The 17,683-nt window shown below is 44.0% G+C and overlaps 2 protein-coding genes across 27 annotated transcripts in view; one reads left to right on the plus strand and one right to left on the minus strand.

Moving 5' to 3' along the window:
* Positions 1–2,910, minus strand: part of PTPRF (protein tyrosine phosphatase receptor type F) — a 476,587-nt gene extending 473,677 nt beyond the window's left edge. For 13 of the 26 annotated variants that reach the window (XM_083619802.1, XM_083619799.1, XM_083619794.1 and 10 more), the window contains exon 1: positions 1,568–1,834. The gene's annotated coding sequence lies outside the window, so the exon portion shown is untranslated. Of the gene's footprint in view, positions 1–1,425; positions 1,835–2,269 lie in introns of those variants that run through there. The other 13 variants (XM_083619805.1, XM_083619803.1, XM_083619795.1 and 10 more) reach the window with 3 other exon arrangements.
* HYI (hydroxypyruvate isomerase (putative)) overlaps positions 1,045–17,683 on the plus strand; it is a 148,329-nt gene continuing 131,690 nt past the window's right edge. The window contains exons 1-2 of the mRNA XM_083619964.1: positions 1,045–1,199; positions 12,121–12,215. Of these exons, the coding sequence (XP_083476090.1) occupies positions 1,060–1,199; positions 12,121–12,215 (235 nt within the window). The 5' untranslated portion in view covers positions 1,045–1,059. The remainder of the gene's footprint in view (positions 1,200–12,120; positions 12,216–17,683) is intronic.

Here is a 17,683-nt window from a genome sequence, read left to right on the forward strand (position 1 = left end):
CACAGAAAAAAGCTAATGTTAAGTACACAGAAAACACTCCATAATTTTTATCCACTTCTTCCTTTGAAGCAAACAAAATGATAAATGCTAATAAGCAACTGTCAGAGAAAAAATGTGATTCAGGTAGTTTTCTAATTACCCCATGTTTAGCTCAGAGCACAAAGCATAGACTTTGAAGCAAAAAGGCACCTTTCTAAAGCTGTCTGAGTTTAAAAAAAAACAAAACCACAAACCAGTCTGACCAAAGCTAGGAAACTCATTGTTTCTCTCTCATTTCTTTCCATCAATCTGCAGTCAAAAAGAACAAAGCAAAGAAATAAAAAACCCGACACTCTTGGTTGCCATTTGAAAGGATGAAGCAGGCATTCTGAAAGCATCTGGTTTCGAGGCTCTTACTGGAGTGGTGTCACTGCTTCGCTTTTCCAGACTGTATGGTAGACCTGGGACAAATCCAAAAGATTGTATTTCTAAACATTTCTTTCAGGGTGGAGAAGCAGGCGAGGCAAGGCAACATTCCTGACCGTGCAAGTCTTAGGTTCTAGGCACCGCAGGTGAAGTCAGGCAGACTGATCATGTCTATTCTTCACCTTTTCAAAACGCCATTGGGGGGGAAATATACACCGAGACTGATTTTCTTACAGGCGCTACCACAGTATATTACGTCTTCCAGTGGGAAAGGTCACCAGGCCACGTTCATTAACATGGAAAACAAACCTCATGTTTCCAGGCTGCAAGAGTATTTGGACATTTGATGCTTTCATTCTTATTCTTTTCACATATTAGGGTTTCTTTTTAATCTAAAAAACAACTCTTTCAGCACACGATCAGGAAGAAGGGTCTTTGAATTTCTTTATTTTAAATTAGTGTCTACAACCAACACCACCATTTGATTAAAACAAAAAGTTCTGCATTTTGTGCCTACCATGAACAAAGTATGCAAATCGAGGAAGGGCGGAGAGGAGAACATACACATGCCGTATCATGCAACAGTTCCAAAACAGGTACAATGCAAGTCTCCGTGTAATAAATAATATGAACTAAACACACACACACGCACACATGGAGGCCAGCGTGGAAAAAGCAGCCAAGAATCCGTGCAGGTGGTGGGGGGTGGGGAGGAGAAAGATCCCTCAGCTGAAATCCGGATTTTTTTGTATTTTTAAAAAAGAAAAGGAATCAAGTGAGAATGGCGTCGGCAGGTAAGAGACGTGCGGACTGGGCAACAACCCCTCCCCCCTCTTGCACGCACAACTCCATTAACCGAGCGTGGATCGGGTCCAAAAGGTTTCTTCTCCCCGAGGAGGGCAAGTTGCCGCTGTGGGAGCGGAGGAAGAATCCCAGGGCAACAAGGGGAAAGAAGGCGCTTCTGCTCCAGGGATCGAGGCTGATCCCGCCGAAAGCGGCGGCGCATTCGGAGTAACTCACCTCGAAGGAAGCTTTAGGGCTCGGTGGGCAACGGGGGGAGCGGTAAGGTATTTTTATTTCAGCAAAGGCAAGCCTTCCCCCGCGCTACTCAACAGGCGGCGGGTGACCGGCAAGACCGTGAGACGCCGAAGAAACTACTCACCACACGCGCCCGGGGCGCCGCCACCCGCATGCTGCCTCGCTCCGACCCGCCAACTAGCCGCTGGCGCCGGGCTTCGCCACCGTCTCTCTCTCTCTCTCTTTCTTTCTCCGTGAACACACGCGCGCGCGCGCGCTCACACACACACACCGGCAGCTCCCGGAGCCCCTCCGCTCCCTTCCCTCGCACGAGCTCCCGCCCAGTCCGCGCGCGCCCGCCTGAAGAGCCGCCAGCACAGCCAACCCGCCTCAGCAGGCCCGCGCCGCGCGTGCCCAGAGCCAGCTAACCAACCAACCAACCAGCCCGCCCGCAGAGCCCAGGAGTGCCTCGCGCCCGCCCGCCCGCCCGCCGACCCCTCCTCCTCCTCTCGCGCGCCCCTGACACCCCCCACCTACCCCCCCATTGGGCTGCTGCGCCTCTTTCTCTTCGCGTGCCCCCACCCCGCCGCCGCCTCACCGTCACTCCGCGTTCCTCGCAGCTCTCCTCGCGCAACCGACTACGACCACTCGGTTCACCTCGACCTCCTCCTCTCTCCCCCCCCCCACCTCCCATTCACACGCAAACACATTTTGCACGCAGCCTTTCTCCAGCTAACGCCGAGTTAATGTGCAAAGAGAGTTGATGTGCCCCGACACTCTTCTTCACTATGCGCCCCCCTCCCACCCGCGTCAAAATTCTCCAGGTTCCTCACAGAAACAAACTCACCACTCATGGGGTCGTGCCCCTAGAATTTCTCGCTCGCCCGACTATTCTGTGCTTTTCTTGCGAGGAAGACCCGCGGGGTTGACTTCCGAGTAAACCTGCTTGGAATAGAATCCGGCTCCCCCGGTGTAGAGATTATGCACGCACACTCCAGGAGACACTTCGCGCCGTCTCTCTCTCCTTCACCATTTGTCGGCTTCCTCTCTCGAAAGCCGCTTCACCCTCTGCCACAAAATCTTCCACAGAATCGACACCATTAAAGCTCCGCAGCAGCTACTTCCCGCCTCCAGAAGATCCCGGTTTCAGCTGTGTATCCCCCACCACCACCTCACCCGTCTTTCAGATAATTCTTCCTGTTGCAACCCTCTGTTCAGCTCCCGCGCTTTCCGCCTATTTTATTCGGTGCGGACCCTGATGTCCTCCCGCCCCTCACCCGTACGGAAGAGATTGGGAGGGGGTTGTTTACACTGTGAGGGTCAGGTATCGCGCACAACTGCCCCGGGATTGTTGAGCGAGGCAAACTCTCCTGTACATTTGCAAAAGTGCTGTCGTCGTCAAATGATCTCCGCCTCCCTCTCCCCACCCGCCTCCTATATTGAGTCATGTCATCTTAGTCAGAATAGGTGTGAACTGCTCTAGGGCCCCAGGGCTAAAGATTAGCAAATCTGAAAGAGGCCGGACTCAGACACACCCGACACCACCTTTTTCTTGAGCTTGGACTCAGCAACTCCACCTCCTTATTCGCGAGACCGGCTGGAGGCGGAGCTGCTTCCCCACTGGTCTTTGCCTGAACTCTCCAGCCCCGCCTGCACTACACTCTCCAGCAGAAACAGGTAAGGAAGTAGGTAAGTCGGCAACCCTCTTCGTCAAGGTTCCTGGGGAAGGGGAAAGTTTCCCTGAAAATGTTCTTTACCATTTCGTACTAGCTTCTCAGTGTACTGTCTATTCTCTTCTCCCCACCCCCTCCCCACCACCACCATATTGGGCTGTGCAAATAAATAATTGAAACATCCATCATTAATGAAAATTGCACTGTTGTGCATTTTTAACCAGTCTTTTTTTAAAAAAATAAATAAATCTAAGCCTCTCAACTTGTGTTATACACTTCCATGCTTGTTGAGGCATGCCTAGCCTTGAGGCCAAAAGATATTGGCAGGCATACACTTGGAGAGCCACATCTTAAACTGCCTTTGAAATGAAAGAGCTGGAGACAACAAGAAAAAAGAGAGGGATGGAGACAAGTAAGAAGAAGCAGAATTTGAGCAGCAGCAGCTTGAAAGCATAATAAAATATGGACCAAGCAATCCTATGGTCCACTTATACTGCCACAATCTCAGTGTGATTTAGCTGGTATCCTATATACACCCAGTAAAAAAATCATCGAAGAGTTCTTTGGCGATCACTCGGAGCTGAGTAAGATTGTCTTCCATGAACATAATCTTAACAGTGAGTCCATAAGTGACTGTAGAGGCCAATTCCGGATTCTACAGTGGGGACATAGGTTTCCGGGCAGGAGTTGATCAAGGTGAGGGTTTGCCAAACATACCTTCCTCTTAATACATTTCTCCCTTTCGTCCTGAGTTTAAGCGTCTTCAAAGCCCATGACACCTTTGGTAAAGGCTGTTCTCCAACTGGAGCGCTCACAGGCCAGTGTTTCCCAATTGTCAGTGTTTATACTACATTTTTATAGATTTGCCTTGAGACAGTCTTTAAACCTCTTTTGTTGACCCACCAGCATTACGCTTTCCATTTTAAAGTTCGGAATAGAGTTGTTGCTTTCACGATAATCAGGCATCCGCGTAACATGACCAGTCCAACAAAGTTGATGTTGAAGAATCATTGCTTTGACACTGGTGATCTTTGCTTCTTCCAGTACACTGGCATTATATTTCACTTGTCTTCCCAAGTGATATGTAAAAATTTTCAGAGACACTGTTGATGGAATCTTTCAAGGAGTTGGAGACGGCATTTATAAGTGGCCCATGTTTCACAATCATACAATAAGGGTGGTAATACAATAGCATTTTGGTATTAAGCAAGCAGTTTAGTTTCCCTGCCAATGTCTTGGTCCTCAAGTACTTTGCACTTCAATTGGGAGAAAGTTGCATTCGCAGAGCTCAGGCAGTGCTGAATTTCAGCATCAGTGTCGGCCATTGTGGAAAAATAGCTGCCAAGGTAGGAGAAGTGATCAACATTTTCCAACATTACACCATTAAATTGGATTTGTGGCACTGCGGAGGGGTTGTTTTGTGCTTGTTGGTGCAGCACTTTGGTTTTTGGGATGTCGAGCAATAGGCCAAGCTTTTCGTAAGCTTCTGTGAAGCTATTTAGGATGGTTTGGAGGTCATCCTCTGAGTGTGCAAACACTATGTTGTCATCAGCATACTGAAGTTCTATGATGGAAGTTATGGTAACCTTACTCTTTGCTTTCAGTCTACTCAAATTAAAGAGTTTTCCATCTGTTCGATATATGATTTCTACCCTGGTGGGGAATTTCCCTTCAACAGTGCAACTATGCCAGCTACGCCCCCAAACATCAATAGCAGTGTCATTACTAATTTCCACTAATTGCTGGGTGAACACAGCAAAATGCTCCTGCCCAGCAGGACAGCAGAGAGGGGGCCAATACATGCAACAGGGTACATCTTGTCATAGTGTACTACCATAAGCACCATAAACATTACTTTCAAATGTGGCACACCCAGTAAAGGCACAAATACCCAGGTCCTAGGCTGTTCATCAATTCAAGTCCCAACAGGGGTAAAGGCATGTGCTTAGATTACATGCAGGGAACACAAACAAGCAATGGGAAAGCTGTAGGAAGCAACCCAGACAACACACACACACACACACACACACACACACATACCCAATGCACCAATCAGAGTCCCAACTGGGAAATGGCACACTTATCAATGAATGGATCGTTTTGCAAGTGCGGATGAGAGAGCAAGAAAGATAACAAGTGAAGCCAAAGGGGCAAGCCCCAGGAAAAGCAAATGCTGTAGACTGTTTGGCCAGCCTTGGCTTCAATGGGAATGGGGTGCCTGGGATGGGTGGTGAGCAGCTCTCGATGCCTACTACATTTATGGTGTGAGCTTCATTAACTACAAACACCAAAATTTAGGATTCCCACAAAACCTTCTGTAGGGTTTTGTAGTCATTTTGTAGAGTTTTGTTTTTTTTTTTTTTTAAATAATATTTATTAAAATTTTTCAAAAATACAAAAAATATCACTTTACGGGACTCCCCCCTTCCCCCACCCCTACCATATTCCCCTTTCATATTGTTGGCCAAACAAGTTCCCCATTCAAATTGAAACTTAATTTGTTTTACAGTAAAAAAAAGAAAAAAAAAAAAACCCAGTGTTCTTTCCCCAAGGCCCACCCCATGTCATTCCACAATTTCCATTTTTTAATAAAAGAAGCACCCCAGATAATAGAAACAGAAAAGGTAGAGAATAAAAAAAATATAATGAATAATAGACCAATTCAGCAAAAAATAACCAAGTTGGCAAGCCTTTGGAGTTTTAGTTCTCCCCCCCCTGTCCCCGGTTTAATTTCCCCCTGACCATCAACCCCTGGTGTCTGCCTGGAATTCTTAAGACCATAAATCACAACTTTTCCCCAACTCCTTGCTGGCTTTTTCTTTTTTAAAATTAAAAATAAATTTTTTTGAAAATCAAAATTATTATTATTATCATTATTTTTCAAAACTTTAACTTCAGTCTTTAATAAAACTGTAATAGAACTCCCTCCATTGTTCTTTCCAGGTTGTAGTCTGATTTCCCTTTGTTCCGCTGCTAAAACGTTGTAGTTCGAAAGTTTGGTAAGTCTGCAGGGATGGTTGTTATTCAGGGGCAAAACCTTACGTTCAGTCCCTTCCTTTCTTCAATAGAAAAATCTATTGTCTCCTTTAAAAAAACAAAAAAGAAAACACCCTGAAGACGAGATGTTATTTCCGTTTTGCAGCTTTCCCAGAAGATAACCAGTCCTGTAAAGTTCCATTGGTGTTTTTCCACTTTCCCAATCCTTGTAATGTCCCGAAACTCCTCAAGGGGGATTGTTGTATCTTTGTTTCCTCTAATCCAAAAGTCAATTTGTTATCCATATTCGCCATTTTGTATCCAAATTTTAACAAGTTGTAGCAAATTGTATCAAATTTAACCAGCCAAGTTCTCATAATAAAATCCACTCCGCTTTTCGACTTTGACAGCTATTTTGACAGCTGTCAAGATCTCCGACTCCTTTCACCAGGCTCTCTCTTCAGTCACCCCGGTTCCCAGGGGGGGGGGTTGCGTTTCCCTTCTCCAGTTCCTCCTCCAGCACAGTTCTTGTAGTTCCCCATCGTGAAATTTTGGATTTTTATCAGCAATGCAAGCCTTTTTGGGTCTTGGTTTCCCCGTCCTTGTTTTGGAAAGTTTACAATAGGGAGGGGACTGACTTCCTTTTTGGATCCCCCCCGCTCGTATCCAATTCGAAAAAAAAAAATTTTTTTTTCCTCCTTTTGAACCCGATTTCCAAATTTACTCACGGGTTGTTGTTGAAAAGTCCGAATTTTCAATGGAAGAAGTCAGCGCTCTCCGCCGAATGGCATGCGGCTTCGCTCAGCAGGGGAAGCAGAGAACTCAAGGCACCACGCTTCTCCCCGGCACCCGATCCGTAGCCTTTAAAAAGGCTCCTTCACGAGTCGGGAGGGCGCTAACGGTGCAAGCCGAGTCTCCATGTCCACGGCCTCCGTGGCCGTGGTTTCTAAGGGTCCCCGCATCGCCGGTGCGGTAGAACCCAGCCCCTGCCGAGCAGACTCCCTCCGGAGCTCGGAGGGAGTCCGCCATTCGGCGATGGCGCCAACCCGGAAGTCCATTTTGTAGAGTTTTGTAGGCAAACTCCATGTTATGTAGGACCCCTCAAACTGAGCAATTGATACGTCAAACCAGGGTTTGTAGTTAATGAAGCTCACACTCTCTCAAGCAATACCATCAACATGACCCTGTACTATGTTCTCTCCACCATACCCTCTCCCCTCGATCCTCTCATTGGCAGTGAGGACAGAGAAAAGATGGAGGCCAGCCTGAACTATGCTGAGCACTGCTTCAGCTGGATTGTAGTTAATGAAGCTTGTGGTGTGAACTCTGTCATCCTGCCTGTGGAGCTTTAGGGCCAGCAGGGAGTTTCATCTCAGCACAGCATCAGTACTTGTGTCCCCCTCTGTAACAGTGCTTGCCAAATGTTTTCCCCCATGGACCACTTGGAACATTGCTGAAGGTCTCGGCAGACCACTGAATTGTTTTTCTGCCTGCTGTAGCAATTGTAATGTGCTGTGCTAGATGCTGTATGATTTTTAATTGTATTTTATTGCATCTTTTATTTCTTACATATCATATTTTATTACGTTACATACTGTAATACAATAAAATAAAATATAAGTAACAAGAGAGGCAATTAAAATACAATTTAAAATCAATATGAATACTTAATGCAATGCATGTGCATACTGTGGATCACCTGAACTGAGCTTGTGAACCATTGATGGTCAGTTTGGGAACCCCTGTTCTATGGGATACATTGATGCTGAGGGGAGGAAGTATTGCTTCAGCAATGGAGTTTGGCCAAGACATCGTTGACACATATGGCAAGGGAAGCGGGACAGACACCTGCAGCATTTCTGCTTTGGATTTCCCCCATACCTGTGTGAGATGCTTTGTTCTTAGGTTTATTTCCCAGGTTCGCAGCATGGCGGGTTGTGCTCTCTTTTGAGGTTCTGTTTTATTACAAAACCTGCTCTGGAGTTATCAGAGGGCTGGGGTGAGAGTGGAATCAGGAATTGTGGGATGCAAAGGATTCAGCATATGTCTGCTTCTCCCTTTCATGATCCATTCATGTTCCTATGTCCATTTTGTCCCTCCACTGGTGAAGTGCTAGTATTTCCACAACATTAAATGGGCATATCTCCAATGGCAGAGGTACGGTATATCCAGAAATATGCCATTTTAGTTAGGTTTGCCATACGTCCTGGACAAAAGTGGAATTGACATCCGGAGGGATTTCTGAAAGGTGGTGTAAAAAACAAAAGCTCAACAACTTTGGGGTGTCCTGGTTTTTACTTTCTGACGTATGGCAACCCTAGTTAGTGCAGTTTCTGCCATATCCTAAAGCTCCCCTAGCCACTGGATCTGCAGTATAGTATTGCACTCTGAGGCTACAGTTCTAAACATATTGGGAATAAGTATCACTTAACTCAGCAGAACTTTCCTCAAATTACTGGTAGATGTATATTGGATTGTGTGCTAATGTTCCATTCGCCTGCTAAACCTCTATGATCTCTACCATGATTATTTCATAGACTCATACAATCATTGTGTTGGAAGGGAATCCACAGGTCATCTAGTTCAACCCTCTGGACTGCAGGAATCTCAACACACAGCCCCCCCATTCAATTTGAAACTATACCTCACCCTGCTTAGCTTTGCAATATGCTAGCAGTTTAGGAACCTCAATTTATCTCTTTCCTAGTTTACCTAAATCAAGCCCTGAGGGTCATCATGGAGCAACCTTGCTAAGTAGGTCGGAATCTGACCAGTGCATTTGTGGTACACCATAGGAATCATATTTATACTGTACTACCTTGAGTTCTGTGATGGTAGAGAAGTGGTATATGAATAAAACAAATGGTCTTATATCAGACCCACTGCAAAACTCAACCCTTTCATCATAAATTACATCGGGAATGTTTGTGTTGTTCAGAAATGTTTGGTTATGTGTCTGTTGATTTTAATGGCTATTTTTAAACATCTGTTTATTTTTAAACATTTTATTGTTTGTCGGGTTTGATTTGCATGTTGGGGGAGGGAAGTAAATTACTGTTTTTCTTTTCATTCTCTTTACATATTAATTATATTTGTCTTTCCTCAGCATTCTTTTATTAAAGACTGGAGACCTCTGTTTCTTACATAGGAACACAGGAAGCTGCATTGTACCAAGTCAGACTGTTGATCAATCTAGCTCACTGACTGCCAGTGGCTCTCCATGGTTAAGGGCAGGGGACTTTCCCAGCCCTACTGGGGATTGAACTTTAGACCATTTGCATGCGTAGCACATGCTCCTACACTGATTTTACAGCCATTTCCCCAATCCTTCTTGACTCCCCTTCCGTAGAATTTGTTCCATACCCAACATTTAAATAATGCCTTTGTGACATGTGTTTTCCAGTTCTTCTAAGGGATGATCTGAACAGCACTAAGTATTCAATGTTTTGCATGCACCATCAATTTCCGCAATGTAATTGTGATTTTATTTTTATTAGCATAGTCTGCAGATAGTTGCAAGTAGGGTGGGAGCTAGCCCTTTGAAGCCCTATATACACAAAATGAGTAACTCATCTTCCAGTATCAGTGGCAGCAAAGAACCAGGTCCTTATCAATGTTTTCTAGCCCCCTCCCAGAAACCAAAGACTCCAGATAACAAGACTTAGGTGGCTTGGAAGGGAATTGGCTGTGTCTGGATGTCAAGGACTGTGTGTTCTATGGTGAAGTGGGGAACAAGGAGAAAAGAATGTTGGATGCACTAGTCACTGAATAACCATCTTAACATGAAACATATACTGTACAAGGTCACAACACGATTCCCAAAAAATCATGTTGTGGGGTCCATGTTGTTGCTGGCTCCTGTGCCAATGCTGGGAAAGTGACTTTCAGCAGGTAGTGTTTGACAGCAGGAATATCTCCTTCACAATGTCAGGTATAGACAATCAGCCTGGCCACACAACCAAGTATTAATCCAACCTCGTATTTCTAAATCTTGAATTTAAAAAATGTCTAATTACTGCCTGTATGAGCTGTTGCTTCATCCAGGGTCGTCCAGTTTTACCACTTAGTGGTATATCATCCTAATTTTCACTAACTTAAAGCATTTACAGGGCAGCTAGGTTACACTGATGATCCTCCAATGTTTGCCAGTGGTAAGCATGTAAAGTGTGAAGGGGTGTGTGTAAACAGACATAGGAATGTAGTAAAATACTTTATATCAAACTAGTCCATCTAGTTCCCTGTTGTCCAAACCAGCCTTTCCCAACCTGATGCCCTCCAGATGTTTTGGACTGTAACTCAAATCAGCCCAAGCCGGCACTCCTGTCTTGGCTGGGTCTGATATGAATTGTAGTCCAAAACATTTGGAAGGCACCAGGTTGGGGGAGGTTTGTCTACACTAACTAGCAGAAACTGTTCGGGATTTCAGGCAGGAGTCTTTCCCAGCCCTATCTGGGAATGCCAGGAATTAAACCTAGAACCTTCTGCATATAATGCATGTATTCTAGCCACTGACAAGCTGGGCATGCTAGAAAAATGTGGCCTTAAAACACATTCAAAGCATGTTTCTCCTGCAGAGAATTCTAGGTACTGAATTGCTGGGAACTTTCAATTTGTAAGGAATGAACTCTAGCACCCAGAATTCTTGAAGGGGGGAGGTGTGCTTTAAAGATGGACTTTAAAGGTATAGTGTGTATGCAGTCTATATGTCAACCATGGCAGACACTGGTTGAACAGGAGCCTACATGCTGTGAAAAGTGGCTTTGAGGAACATATGCTTATTTTTTACACCAATTATACCTACTCGTGTGTTTTATAGTTTTTAACCAACTGCTGGTCCCTCTCTGTCACATTTTATCTTTTTGAAGTCTTCAGTAAGAGATATTGCAAAAGTACTTTGAAAACCCAAGTATACTGTATCAACTGGATCACCTTTATCCACAAATAAACTAATTTAATTCGTTCACAAGCAATGGTTATTGTGACACTTTAGCCATCACATCCGAAATATCCCAACACTATTTGTGAAGTGAGATTTCCCTTACCCTTTGTTCAGACAACACTTTTCAGCAGTCTTTGTTTTAGCTACAACATGAGCATCAGGGCACAAGGCCTTGTCATCTAGAAGCAGCTTCTCATACTGTTACTTTCCTGTGAGGAAGGGCTGGGAAGGATTCCCTGTCTGAAATGCTGGAGAGCTGCTGCCAGTCAGTGTAGACAATGCTGAGCTAGATGGAGATAGTACTGTAGCATAGACGGTACTGAGCATTAGAAGTCAGGTCCCTGTGTTCCCATCTGGAAATAATCTCTCCCTCTCTCTCACTAAACACAGAAGTTTATTGGAATGCATTGAAGTCCTATTTAACTGTTTTTCAGGCCAGGAGTGCAGTAGTGGGAATACTGTTGCATGCAACAGCATTATCAATGTATCTGTGGTGCACACAAACATAACACTCAGCAAACCCTTTGCAGCACTTTATACCAGCAGAGGACAATGACTTGCTCATGGGGCGGGGGGGGGGGGACAACACTAGTGTAGCAATACTCTTGTACCGACAAGAGACTAGTGCAGCCTTATGCCCACAGAGCAATGCTTATGAAAGGAGGAAAAGTGGATGAAGCAAAAGAGTGGAATCCTATGCTCACCCAGGGTGTGTTCCTGCCCTCAGGCTACCTGATGCACCTTTTTGCGATGGCATAATGCTATGCCTTAAAAAGAGGTGACAGGTACTCTGGTGAAAGGGCACTTGCACTAACAACAGTGAGTCAAGATTTAAAGCAAAGTGAAAAGAACATATTACAGTGGTACCTCTAGTTACGAACTTATTTCGTTCTGGAGGTCCGTTCTTAACCTGAAACTGTTCTTAACTAGAGGCGTGCTTTTGCTAATGGGGCCTCTTGCTGCTGTTGGGCCGCTGGCACACAATTTCCGTTCTCATCCTGGGGCAAAGTTCTCAACTTGAGGTAACTCTTCCAGGTTAGCCGAGTTTGTAACCTGAGGCGTTTGGAACTCGAGGTACCACTGTAGTAACCTCTGTCTTCTCTTTTTCAGAACCTGTACACCTCTGGAATACAAATGCAAAAACCTGCCAGGAACCCTAGTGCACAGCTGCAACTGGGACAGCAAGAAAAAGGCACCCCATGCAGGTAAACCAGGGAAGGGAAAATGTACAATCAAAGTGGAACACCCAGTTTATCTCAGCCTTCAAATTAGTAGAATCTTCTGTGATCCTTGAAAGTAGCCCGCCTTCCTTCCTTCCTTCCTTCCTTCCTTCCTTCCTTCCTTCCTTCCTTCCTCTCTCTCTTTCCCCATATGTGTGTGTACACACACATATATACACACACATATACCTTCCCCTATAATATTGAAAGTGTTAGCTGGTTAAATATCACTCCCATAGACTACATGTGATAACAGTGCCTTTTATACCGTCAATGATTCAGTATACAGGTTGTGGAAATGGAACCCTATTGGCAATAAAACACCAAATGCAGGCAAGCTTCTATCATAGGTAGCACAACTAACTTTGCTGGTGAACACATTTCACTCTGTTGTTTTCATAGAACTGGCCAAACACTTGTTACTCAAATTCCTTGCAGTATATGACCCAGGGCACATGGAGCAGAATAGTCAGTGGAGACAGTGTTATAGCCATTTACTCTACATGAGGTGAGGGGAGTGCAGTGGGGAGAGAAAATATACTAAATCTTCTGAGGGGTGCAGGTGAACAGGAGGCATGGCAGGATGAGATGTATTAACTGTGCAGATAATCCTGGGGTAGTTGCCTGAATGAGGCTATTGGTCCCTGCAGCTCTCATTGACCATTTCGCTGGCTCAGACCCGAACTATTTCCCATGTGACACCATGCAAAAGAACTAGGTAGACCATCCCAGGGTTTCTTCAGTTCTGCTCTGTATGACTGTGTTTCCTGGGTGCCATGGATGGGGGAAGAGAAGGCAGCAAGTCATGTTCCCGGGCCTGGGAAACTACAAAGTCGTCGTAAATGTGACTATGTTGTTAGGGAGTTGCTCCATTAAGTGACAGGTTTGGGGTCTAGTTATGCTGCCCTCTCTTCTGCATCTCACTATTGTTGGTGGCAGATTAACTTTTGTATTACAGTGATAATTTCAGCATCTCCCTGTAGCACCAGGGTTAAGAACTTGTGACACTCCAGAAAATGCGAGAGAACTCTGCCCCTAATCCATTGCACATTGGCTGGGGCAGATAGGACTTGGATTCCAGCAACATCTGGAGAGCCACAGGTTCCTCACCACTGCTGTTGCAGGACATGAATCCATATATCCTATTCCTTCTGCAGTACTATTTACCACTTGGCTCCCATGTAGAGCCTAGTGTTTATTTTATTCCTCTGAGCTTCCTATTGTTTCTGTTCTTTCTTGTCTCTTCCTTGCAAAAAGCTTGTCCCCACCCCCATACAGGGACACCAATAGATCTGTATTGTGTAGAGCATTTCAAGAGAATTTAAACTGTCATGGAGCATTATATCCATAGTGACAATCAAATCATTATCCTAGAAAACCAGTGCTTTCTACGTGCAAGATTCTTACCCACTGGGCTATACAGTTGTGATTAGAATGGCAATCCCGTCTGGCCTGTTTGCAGGCTGCGTGTGTTTGTGCTGCCAGGAGATTCAAACCCCTTTCCACAGCTCTGGTGTTTGGGACAATAAGTGTCATATTTGCCAGCTCGTTGCACCATGGTGGCCTCTGCTGGAAAAGGCACTGTGGTGTATGTCTGCCCTGTTGTGAATTGTGTGTGGGGTGTGTGAATGCCAGGTTGGATGGTATCCTAGCCCGTCACTCTCCACTGATTGGTGCCTTCCCTACATTGCCAATATGGGGCAGTGGCAGCAAGCAACCTCATGATTCATGAGATGCAGCAAACTACCAAGAGTGCTGTGTGAATGTCTTTTGGTGTTTTTATATTGGCACATATTTCTGCAGCTATTGTGCCTCTGACATCGTTGCTAGGTATGCACAGGATGGTTACTAGGTTACATTGGCAGTAGCCCTGAAGTAGTAGCCACCAGAGTAGCAGGACCATACAGTGATCCTGCCTTGTAAAATATATATATTTTCCTATGCAGAGATTACCGGTATCTTCATGTAGAAAAATAATAGCGTGTGAAGTGGCCCTTAGCTAACAGCTGTTGGTATTCCTATTCTCCATTAATGAGTATAGTCCCTACATTTGCAAAGGTAGTTGGTCACAGCAGCAAATGGAAAATGAGATTGTGCCATCTGGGTACTGTCTTCTCGTTAGAAGTGTAGAGGGGAAAAAGCTGAGAATGTGGTGTTTTAATGGTGATGGAAGCATTACATCTTAATGTCACACACATAATTAATAAGATTAAAAGAGATAAGTATTCTAATGAAATTGCCCTCTTTAGTTTGGGACAAGGAGGATGAGAAACATGTTAAAGAAGCTGAACTAAGGTAAAACAAAGATGTCACAGGCAGCTTCACTTGGGATAGGTAGCGATGTAATCGGGCCAATGAGAAAAACCTGTGACTCCAGAGAAGTAAATAAGCTGCATGTAATGGGGAGTGCTTCATTTAGCCCCAGCATCCTTAGTAGGTGAGAAGGCCAATAAGTAGCTGTGCCAACACTCTGGCACCCATTACCCTGATGTGACTGCTTCTGGTGGCTAACAAAACTTGCCTACCCATGTGAATTCAGTAAAGCTCAGATGAGCATTGACATCCATATCCACAAATGCATCTGCATCAACAACACATTAGGATAGCTTTTCCTGGGACTGAGGTGCTTGTCTTCTGCCCTGATCAAGTCCTATAGGGAAGCTGATCTGGAAAGCAGCCCCACCCCTCCATTCAGAGCCTTCAATCAATTTATAAGATGAGAAATGGAAGCTCACATCTCCCTGAAGTCTCATCCTCTGTGGAAGCCCGTGGACAGACAGGTAGTGCTTGAAAATCCTGGTGCTTGCTGCATGGAAAGAAACTCAATCAATTAAATTTATAATGGTAATAACTGAGTTTGCAGTCATGGCCAATGTCCTCTGAATACAACTATCAGTCTCTGCTAAAGATCTTACCATATAAATAAAAGGCAACAGGCAGATATGACAGACAAATTGGAGCACAAGAAAACAATGTTTTAATACTAATGGGCTAACAGCAGGCTGGCTCAGCATATCAGCTCCCTGACTATGGTCAGATTTTTAAAGCAATTCTGTTGGTGCTCTGTATGAGATAAGAAGGGAAAAGGAAATGCTTTTATGTTAATTAATGCCAGTGCCTACTTTAATTTGGCTTTTGGAAAGTAGCACTCTTTATCATGTATACCCTATTTACTCTGTCATAGATCCATAGCATGGAGCTACCACAATTTTAATCCAAATAAACGAACAGCAAAAGGGTTTTTGTGCACATTCAGTTCCTAAATATTAATAGCTTAACCATTTGAAAATTGAATAATAGAAGTAGATGGCTTTGAGGAAGAGGGAATAGTGTGGGAGCTGTTGGTTTGGCCCTGTCTCAGGTCAGCAGTAACCAAAAGCTATTGCTCTCTGATGAGTAGGTTACACATTTATAATAAATGAGGCAGTGAGTTCATCCAAATTCTTAATGAGGAAATATTCACATACTGCACTCTGGGAACAACTCTGGGCATTTCATATGGAAGATAGATGACAGCAGGGTCCAATGAGACTGATGTCCACATATTCTGAACTCCTCTTTGATTAGATTGAACTTCATTGCTTGAGTATTACAGAAATCATGTCAATGTATGTACCAGTTTCAGAGTGCATAGCTTTCCTATCTGTCCCTAGAATTTTACAGACATACCCTTACTTATTGATGCCATTTGCGGTTTAACTTTCTCCTGTGTTCTTTTTACTTGTGCAAATGAAGCATTCTCTTTGCCACTTCACAAGTGCTGGTGACTTTCATGCACCCTGTGTGTCATTATGCCTTTCAGGTAGTTATCATTCTATTTTAAAAAAAAAGTTTTCATTTATATACATTACAACAATTATTTAACCATAATTTTAACATTTTCAACTTTGACTTCCTTCCCCCTCTTTCTGCAACTCCTTACATTAATTTTTGTCCTTTCCTGCATACTCCAAATTGCCTTAACTTATTCTTTTATTCAACTTTTCACTCACTCACCCACCCACCCACCCACCCACCCACACACACACTGCAGGTTTTTACAACAGTCCTGCCAATGTCTTGATCTGTTTACAGTTTGTTTGTAAATGCTCAATAAACCATTTCCATTCCTTTCTAAAAAGTTTGTTGTCTTGATTTCTTATTCTTCCAGTAAGTTTTGCCATTTCTACATACTCCATTAGTTTCTGCTTCCATTCTTCTTTCATCGGGACCTCTTCATCCTTCCACTTTTGGGCAAATAAAATTCTTGCAGCTGTAGTCACATACATAAATAAATTTCTATATTGCTCAGATAGTTCTAATCCCATAATTCCCAAGAGAAAAGCTTCTGGGCTTTTTTTAACGAATGTTATCTTAAACATCTTTTTCAATTCATTATATATCATTTCCCAGTAAGCTTTAATCTTATTACAAGACCACCACATATGAAAAAGTGCCTTCTTTCTCCCCACATTTCAAGTTTCCCATCCAAGTTATTGTTTTCAGCAATGTTTCTTATGTATGGAGATGCGATTGCTTGGTTTTGTTTCCAATCTTCTTTTGCTACATTTGTCTAAAGAAATGTTCATGAAGAAGAAGTGATTAACAGCGGACCAGGCGAGAGATAGAGAGAGAAAGAGAGAGAGCGCGAGCATGGTTGAGTTTTTCGTCTTGCAGGTTGACACCACAGCAGAAGTGACATTGCTATTTGAATCTGTGATTTCACAGTGTTTGTGTATAAGACACATGGTGCACATGAGTAAGCCTGATTAGTAAGGTGAGAATTGTAGTTTTAAGGTGTAAAAAAGAGAAAATACCTGGCAGCTAATAATCTAGAATAAAGAGAGGGGAAATATTCCAACAGCCGTATTAACAGAAGCAGGGCAAGAGTGTCAGGTTAGCAAGAGAGAACAGTAACAACAGCAGCACTCTGAGCAGTTCAGTCATGGCTATCAAAAATCAAGGTGTGTTCATGATGTCGCCCTTGTGATACATCACCTCCCTCAGCATTCTCACTGTGTAAGGATGCCTCCATCTCAGCGATCCCTTGACTTGTACAGTCTTAAGAAACGAACTATGGACAAGTCAGAAGTTTACAAAGAGGCCTACAAAGTAAAATAGACCTCTCCCCGCCCCCCGGCCCCAGCAAACTTTTCCAGAGTGGAGCTGGAGTCCCATCAATATATATACTTATGCATGAGAAAGTGAAATGCTTTTCATACACCAGTAATTCTTGTTCTTTTTAACCTACGAAACTGTGGCTTCTCAAAAGATGACTTTCTGAGTACTTTGTTATATATTTGGAACTATAGGGCCATCTGTGATGTATAGAGCTGAGCATATGGCAATTGTTTTAATATATCTGAAACAGAAAAATACTGAGTTGGGCAGAAACCCCAAGACCAGGAGTGGGGAACTTACATATTATGCCATATGCTTTCATGGACTAGACTCAGTTTCATACAGTAAAGCAG

The sequence above is a fragment of the Podarcis filfolensis genome (genome assembly GCF_964270895.1).
Source record: "Podarcis filfolensis genome assembly, chromosome: 6".
NCBI classification, from domain to species: Eukaryota; Metazoa; Chordata; class Lepidosauria; order Squamata; family Lacertidae; genus Podarcis; species Podarcis filfolensis.